Source organism: Numida meleagris, chromosome 1 (assembly GCF_002078875.1).
Source record: "Numida meleagris isolate 19003 breed g44 Domestic line chromosome 1, NumMel1.0, whole genome shotgun sequence".
NCBI classification, from domain to species: Eukaryota; Metazoa; Chordata; class Aves; order Galliformes; family Numididae; genus Numida; species Numida meleagris.
Window position 1 is genome coordinate 22,343,806 of NC_034409.1, and position 8,641 is coordinate 22,352,446.

Here is an 8,641-nt window from a genome sequence, read left to right on the forward strand (position 1 = left end):
CAACACCGCCTTCACATTAGATAAAGCACCCAGAACTGTGTCTAATTAGACAGAGTGAGACTGTCTAGTGCTACATGAAGAAGACCATCGCCTACAATGAGATACCTTCAGCTGTGCATCTCCAAATTGTGTTGGCTCTGCTTCCACCATATCGTATTGACAATTCACACCCAGCTTGTTGCTCAACTGATATGTTATGGGACTCCTTTCCTACCTGGTTGCTAGTCTCCTCTTTAAGTTTGTCTGACTGAATCTCTGCTCTGGGCTTAGTTCTGCCTGGATACAGCAGTTTACACTTGTATGAAATGGATTTCAGTTGAGTAATTCTGCTGTACCTTAAAATATCCATGAAAGTTTTAAACCCTAAGTTACCATGAACTGCAGTTCTTATTGATCACTCACCCTTCCTTTTCTGTTAAACCAAAGTTTAGGACCTGCTGCACAATACCAGTAGCCTGATACAGCCTGCTACTTAATTTGAGTTGTATACAGTCTTATGAACCATATTCTTTTCTATGTCAATATGAAATTGAACTAATACAGGCTCAGGTACAATCCTGCAAACATGCTTCATGGATGTAATTGAGAAAGATCTCAGGTTCTTTTCTGAACGAAGTTCCTAATGTTCATGAATTTGACACAAACGTCTGGGAGGTTTTCACACACAAAAACTCAGGACTATGTTTCTGCTTAAAAGCTTCAAACTGCATTTATTGTAAATTCATGAAAAAAAAGAAGGTAGAGACCAGAGATTGGTAAACTATTACATTTCGTTGTGAAGAACTTGTCCAGTGATTTGCAATCAGATATTGAAAAGAATATCTAAATAAGCAGCAATTTCCCAATAGAAATCTCATTAAATAAAAAAGAAAATTATTTCCATATTTACAGATTATAAGGCAAATGTATCCTTAAAGCATTGTTTAGTAGTTAGTGGGTTTACTTCTTTGAAAGGAAAAGATAAATTGTTCAAATCTAAGAGAGTACTTTAGAAGCAGCTTGCTACACAGTCTATTTTACCACCGGTGAGCCGCCCAACAGCCTTCCCTTGGCCACTGCAGTGCTCTGCTTCTTCCGTCATCTAGGCTTTCACCGAAGGGCTTCTGGTATCTCCACCTACACAAAGGGGAGTGGGGGAATCTCATTACATTTGTTGTACAGTCTGAATTCCTTCCTGAATTGCTGGCCCTCTCCCAAGATCTTTCTGCTAATCACCATGTCCCATAACAAGCCTGAAACTAGGAAAGTAACCTGTTTTCTGTCACAGTCTCAATTAAATAGAAATCAGTGAGCTGAGAAAAGCCTAATCAGAGGAAAACAGCCTCCCAAGTATTTTACGTTCACATTGCTGGGAGTGTTTTTATTAAATATCTATGTACTAAAATTAATCGAGCTTGTTCTATATCTGATCCACAATCAGTTACTGAAATAAGATCTCTTACTTACCCGCCTTAATTGTTTTATGCTGCTTGCTCGAATTGCTTCCATAAGATTGTCATGGAGAGACCTTTGTGGAGTGGAGGGTCGGGTGGAGGGTCGTGAACCTTCTTCCGATTTTCTGTCTGAGACTGATTTTAGGGAATCTTTAATTTCTTTCAATATACTGTTCTCATGTTTTTTGCTTTTTTTGCCTTTTTTCTTTTTCTGTCCATTCTGTAAGGCTTTTTTTGCACTTTCTTGCTGTTTGATAACTTCAGCTATGTTCCTGGTCGGTGCTTTCTTTTCTGGAATAACTGGGGGAGGAGGAGGTGGAGGTGGGGGTGGGGGTGGAGGCGGAGGAGGGGGTGCAGGAGCTAGAGGCTGACTTTTCGCTGGTGCTGCCTTCCTAGGGAGCTTTGGAGAGGACCAAGGTGAGCTCTTAGGTGACGTGTATGGTGAGGAACGAGGAGTGCCTTTCTGCAAGACTTTGGTCTTTGGGTTGGTAGCTCCATCACAACTATACTCTTGTTGCCGTTGCTCCTGCATACGCTTTTGCCTTTGTTTATCCATATTTCTTGTCAGGATACTTGTCATGCTCATTCTTGGACCAGCAAGGTCAAAGTGGTACCCCAGCTTGACCAGAGTGGTGTTCTCTTTCAACAGCTTGACTATGTCCATTTCCACCTGGCTGCCCATGATATGCCTTTGGTTGTGGAACCGTAACTCTGTTAGAACCTTGTTATGCTGCAAAGCTCTCATGATGGCCAGCACTCCTTTGCCTGTGATAAAATTTGACTCAATATTCAGACTAGTGATATATTGATTTACTTTTAACATACCAGCAATTGCTATGGCGACGTTGTCATCAGCATGTGTGTTAGCCAAGCTGAATGACTTAACTACAGTGTTGTCCCTCAGGGCTTGAGAAAATTGTATAAGCATCTGTGAAGTAATATTTTCAATGTTATTTAGATTAACCTCTGTGGTCTCAGGGTCATTGCTCCGAACTTTTTCCAAAGCATCCTCGATAACTGTTGGATTTCCACATGGGTGGATGGCACTGCTTTTAAAGCTCAGATTTTCAGTGTCTTTCCCATCATGGCCATTGAGCAAGTTTTCACTGTTCTTCGTGTTGCTACACTTCTTGTGTCTAACATGGCCAGAACTCTTGCCATCCTCACAATTCACAGATTTTTCACTAGCTGCAGAATTTTGCTTTTCCTCATCCTCATCATCACTGTCATCTTCATCTTCCTCTTCTTCCTCCTCTTCTTCTTCCTCTTCGTCATCCTCTTCAGTATATGCCTCCTCAGACACTTCACTATTGCTTTCTGTGAAACATTCTTCTTGAATGTCTTCTGAATTGTCTTCATCTTGCTCTGAATCCTGAACAGGAATGTAGGTGTGGATGTTAAACATGATTGCAGTAATGTAGCTACTGCCTTTTTTTACAGAAACAATTATCTTGAAACTATGTAAGTTAATGCTGAAAGCGAAAAATAAATCCCCAGAAATGACAGTTTAAGTGAGCAGAAAAACTATTTCAGCACCTAACGCATTTTTTATCATTATTTCTTTCATTTTCTTTAAAATACATATGCTTAATGTAAATTGGCTTAGCTTTACTGATATCAAAGATTACTCCCAAGAGAAAACTTGATACAAGATATTGCAATACGGGTGAGCTTCATGCTGTCTATGATTTGGCATGTCTACAAGAGGCTATTATGGAACCATCCTTGCCAGTAGAAACACAAGACTGCAATTTCACGATGAACATGATCTGTGAGCAACAAATTTCCTGATTTCATAAACATTAGACAGCTGTATCAATGCTCTCTCTCCCTCACATTTATTAGCACATCCAAAAAGCTGAAGAACACCATGATTTAGAATACAAATAGTGTCTGCATGTGTTGACATTCGTACTGATGTGCAAAATAATATAGAATTGCAGGAGTTACACAGAAAATACTCTGGATGTACTAAAGATTCTATACACACTTCAAAGCTATTTGTGAGGAAAAGATTCAGACACATTCCCACAGCTAACAAGTAATCATCTCAGTAAGCCCCAGATCACTTCAGGTTTGCCAAGAGATAAGACAGCGCTCCCAAACAGCTGTCAGGTCAGCTCCAACACTGCAACATGTTATAACTCATTGCCCAAGCAATCATTTCTTTTCTAAACTCCAAGGTTATTTCAGTGTGTTTTGTGGGCACCAAAATGTGAGTTTTGGAACCACTTCTCAAAGTTCTGTCAGGGCCCCTCAGCTGTTTTGGCAGCAGAGGACAATACTTTGCATGCAGGAGCAGCAAGGTCTGTGCCCCAGGAAAGGCCGCCTCTCCACGTGGATTGCTCCAGAAGCACAGTCGTGTTGTATGGGCCCTGGCTGAGTCCTCAACCTACAACCAGCCCTCAACCTCTTGCCCAGAAAGATCGCTCATGTGCTTGTAGTCTACTGGACAAGCCACAGTGTAACCCTTTGTATTTACATTGGTAAATGCTTAAAAAATTTTAGAGGTAGAATAGTGGTTGCATAAACTACCTTATCAACATCCATGTTATAGTCTTTGTAAAATACTAAAGGGAGAGTGGGTATACTTTGTGGAGACAAAGTGACTGGGTTTTGTGCTTCTGGAAAACACAATTGTTACCAATGTGGTAGCTTATTTTTAGAAAACATGGGCAGCTTCAACTTTGCTTAATTATCTGGTTCTAAAAACACAGAAAGATTAAAATAATAGTAATGACAGATCGCATGGTATTGTTTCACAGTCTTGAGCAGATTTCTGTGTTGGGACATATGCAAAACATACGGTACTTGTTAACATTCGAATAAATTGGACTCAAATGAAACAAGACTCCAAACTGTTCCAACCCGCTGACCCTGAGAGCTCAGTGCAGGGAGGCCTTGCAGGGTCCAACCCCAGTGCCCTGCAGATTCTGAGCAGGAAGGCACTGCACTGAACATGGAAACAGAGCTGTGTTTAAGCTGGGTTTATTATGACACTGAGATTTGTATCTGCAGCTTCTGCACGGGTATGCAGCCTTTTACAAGCTGAAAACACCAGTTATCCAGGAAGCCATCTTTATGGTATAGTTTTATCTACCCAGACACACACACTTACAGCCTTCAACACACCTACGTATGAGCAGAAGCTTGTGCCTCTGAATAGACTGCTGATATATTTTGATGACGCTAGATTAATGATAAAAAAAATACTTGAGTTTTTGGAACGGCACTTCTAGGGGTAAAGGAGTTTATTTTTCCATAACATATATTGTGAGGTGCTGTATCTCATAGCAATCTGAAAAATATTTTTGAATTTGAGTTCTCACTTTGCAGATCTCTAGTGGCATGCCCTGGAACTGTGGCAGCATTTCAGTACAGGACTGTTGCTGGCAGCCTGGAGGCCTTCATCTTACTCCTTGGTAGCAACTTGATGAAAAGTTAGGCCTGAGATAGTCAATGCAGAGAGAGAAATACCTCTGGAGGGCAAGGCATTCGCCCTAAATGGCTATCTACAGGATTTTGCCTTCTGGAGGGGCTGATATCTCACCACTAACTATAGAAAGGGCACAAATAGCTATCTCAAGTAAGGTGTCTAACTTTCAGACAGTTGAGGGCAAGGAGATTGATTTCAAGAAACTCAGAAGGTGTTTCTTATTGCCTTCAGTAGAGTGAGCATTGGTGCCTTCTACATCAGCATGTGAAAGTTTTCCTATTTATGAACACATTTAGAAATCCACTTCTCAGATCTGAAAATATAAAGGCTTTCCTGAGCACTATAAGGTTTAGCCAGTACACACTGTTAATGGCATGGAAAAGCTGTATGTTACATGGAACAAGATCTATACAGAAAGTTTTTGGAAACATCCAGGTTTCAGATTCCAGGCTCAGCTGAAAAAAAACATTAATCTCGCCATTCCCTTCCTGGGACTTGACAAACAGGGAGTGAAGCCCGTGTCTGCAAGCTGATACTAACAGTCTGATGACAGTTAGTGCTCTGTGTGCTTGCTGCAAAGTCACTACAGCACCATTCACTAGCAGGAAAGAACATTTAATTTAAAGAAGCATTTAAAGAAGTCGTGACTATTATTTTTGAAAGCTAATTTAAGTCCAAGTGATTTTTCTCTAAGAAAATATTTTATCTAATGCACTAACTGTAATTATTTCCTTGCAAATGAACTGAACTCCTGAATCAAGGCTGTTTGAAGTTGAAAGTCCAGATTTGCTTTCTTTTTCTTCTTTGATTTTTTTATATTATTTAAACATTTGAAAACATGTCTTTGTAAGTCAGATCTTGGTATGGAGCAGTGCTTAAACTTCCTCACATCCCCAAGTCCTCGCTTTGCTTTGAAATTACATGGAGCATTTATGAAGACAAAAACTGCTTTTTGGAAGCGCCCAGGCTCACAGTCTGTTTTTGCAAGGGCTCAGAGGATGCCAGTATGACCATTAGCTTAGACTGAGAGTGCTCATCACCTGCAGTGACTGAGTCCTAGCTGTGCTGTTCCTTTGTAGCTCATAAATCAGCATTTATTATGACAATTTTTTGGGTGGGAATGAAGTGCGTGACAAGCAGTTAAGTTGTTCTTTGGGGATCACAGGTGTTTGACCAATTCCCTGCTCCACGCCAACTTTTGAATACCTTACAGCCACCCCCCGACCACCATTGCCAGCAGACCCTGGAGCCAAGGATGTTCAGCAGCACCGAGGCAAGACAATCCTGCTGTCTGCAGTGCCACTTCCTTCCAGTGAGCGTGGAGCTTCTAAGCCACTTACTCAACTTCTGACATGCATTGTATTCAAAATCCTCATCTTGACGTGCCTTCCAGGAGTCAATATGTACAGACATATATATATATATCTTTACAGCAATTTGGCTTTAAACAAAAGGAAAAGTTAGATGTTCTCTAATAATTATTTTGCTGGCAATAATTTTTAACCTGTCCCCTGAAACTGTATTCCTGCCATTTTTTAAATCACCACCCATGCTTTTTTACAGGAAATTCTTCTGTTCTCTGCTAAGATTCTAGTGTACTTCCAGTAAGAACTCTCCGAGCTAATACTCAGCGCTTTAGCAGACATAAACATATCGCTGACAATGGCCTTAGAACTGCTGCAAGAGACAGAAAGATCATGCCAGGGAGGAACAAGCCCTAACAGATCCAGGGAACGGAGTGCCTGGTGCCTTACCTTCTCACACGCGCCCAGCCTCTCTTTTTCCAAGAGCTTTCTGGTCTCCCGCTCCCAGTAGGCCATCAGCGCTTCCCTGCTGAAAGTCCCGGTGGGTGTTTTCTCTGTCAGACTCTTTTGCCGTTGTCCTACAGGGAGGTTGCGGTCAGGCTCGATGTCCTCCAGTTCCCGCTCCAGCTCCTTCAGCTCCTCTTCTGTGAGAGAAGCGAGGAGCTCATCCTCGTCAATGTCCTCATATTTGCTAAGCTCTCTTCTGTAGCCAAAGGTAGACATGGTCCCGTTGGGTCAGGCTGGTATGGAACTGGAAGGATCAGGCATTCACAAGGGCTGGATCGAGCACACCACGTCCCGTTTGGTCAGCAACTGTTTCCCTGCGTAGCTGAGGCACCCTTTTAAGAGTAACCACCGGGGGCTTGCGACAATGCGCGGAGGGATGAAAGCATGCTCCGTTTTAAGCATCAGACGTCAGCCAGACATCTGAACAGAAAGAATGTCCCTCCACTGGTGTTTGCAGGTCCTTGGAAGAGGGGATTACTGACACAGTGACCATTGCCTTATTTAGAACAGCAGGCTTGCGGGGGGTGGGGGGTGGGGAGAACACTGCCAGCCTCGCGCTGGCCTCGCCTCTAACAACAGGAGGGAAGAGCCGTGAAAATCCACATAATCCCAGGCTGCCACAGGGCTGTGAGTGGAACCAGCTCACTGGGGCCCAGTGGGGCCCTGCGGCCTTGCTGGCACTCTGGTGGCACGGCCATCACAGCGAGTCATTGGCAGGAGGCTGCAGCGCTGAGGCAGCAGCTGGAGAAGGTCGGCAGCCCTTGCCTCACCCGCCACACATCGCTCGGGGGAGTGTCAGTCAATTCTCCTTGCTCCAGTGACGGGGGGATCAAGTCATTCCTTTGCAGCTGTTGCCAGATGTTGTTAGTGGAGAGCGCTGAGTGCTGTGGCATCTCACCGACGTTTGGGGCAGCTGGGCCCTCGTGGCTCTGGCTTCAGTAGATTGGACAGACTAGCAAATGAAGGCCTCTAGTGGGCATTTTGGTCAATGGCTGTGGCTCACTAGAGGTGACAGATGGCAGCTGGAGAACACCCTCACGTTCATATCTGCATTTACACGTGTGTATATATATATCTTTGTGTACATTTTTCCAGTATAGGTATATGACAATATTCTCACACACAAACATAAATATATGGGAACAATGTATATATAAGTATATGTATATTATCACATCTTCTTACTGTATTATTCTGATGTTATTTTTAGAGACAGGTATCTTCCAATATAAGGAACCATAGATTGAAAGCTTGAACTTCCCACTGTTGTTTTTCTCTTTATTAATATAAAACAAGTGAGGTTTTTTGAAACACTCAGCGCAGCCATATCTGCAAACCAGTGCTCTGAGAGAGAATGGGAGAAAGAAAGAAAGACAAGGTTGGTTTTGGTACAAGGAAGGAAGACGACATCTATAATGATAAACGTTAACATTATGAAATGATAAAATGTAGAGTTTTTCTTTTTAGTTGGTAAAGTCAGTATTTAATGTAAATGTAATTGAAAATTATTTGAACTATGCTCTTGTCCAGTATTGCCTCTTCTTGGTTAGTATGGATTGGGCACTAGCACTGAAGCATGGCGTTTAGCCAAATTGTTTATTCAGTTTAATTATGATTCATATTGCTCCACTGGAAATAGAAAGGGGAGAGTGAGTATGATTTTCATGAAAAAGTTGGTAAATAAATTACATAGAATCATAGAATCATATAATGGCTTGTGTTGGAAGGGATCTCAAGGATCATCATGTTCCAATCCCCCCACCACAGGCAGGGTTGCTAACCACTAGATCAAGTACTAGACCAGATTGCCCAGGCCCCCATCCAACCTGGCCTTAAACACCTCCAGGGAGGGGGCATTAACAGCTTCTCTGGGCAGCCTGTTCCAGCTCTTAACCCACTTTCAGTAAAGAACTTCCCCCTGACATCTAATCTAAATGTCCCTTCCTTTAGTTTAAAACCAT

At 42.4% G+C, this 8,641-nt stretch overlaps 1 protein-coding gene across 1 annotated transcript; it reads right to left on the reverse strand.

The window, feature by feature from the left end:
- On the reverse strand, window positions 1,090-7,735 carry LMOD2 (leiomodin 2). The gene is made up of 3 exons (XM_021384764.1): window positions 6,624-7,735; window positions 1,447-2,805; window positions 1,090-1,116 (listed from the first exon to the last, which is right to left on the reverse strand). The coding sequence occupies exons 1-3, from the start codon at window positions 6,894-6,896 to the stop codon at window positions 1,090-1,092; spliced, it is 1,659 nt and encodes a 552-aa protein (XP_021240439.1). The 5' UTR covers window positions 6,897-7,735.

What these genes read in the sequence shown, in the direction of transcription:
- LMOD2 (XM_021384764.1), bottom strand. Translation starts at nt 6,896, where the DNA reads ATGTCTACCTTTGGCTACAGAAGAGAGCTTAGCAAATATGAGGACATT. An exon ending in GGCTGGGCGCGTGTGAGAAG is followed by an intron (nt 2,806 to 6,623) that starts GTAAGGCACCAG and finishes ATTCCTGTTCAG; the next exon opens with GATTCAGAGCAAGATGAAGA. An exon ending in GCATAAAACAATTAAGGCGG is followed by an intron (nt 1,117 to 1,446) that starts GTAAGTAAGAGA and finishes CCCTTTGTGTAG; the next exon opens with GTGGAGATACCAGAAGCCCT.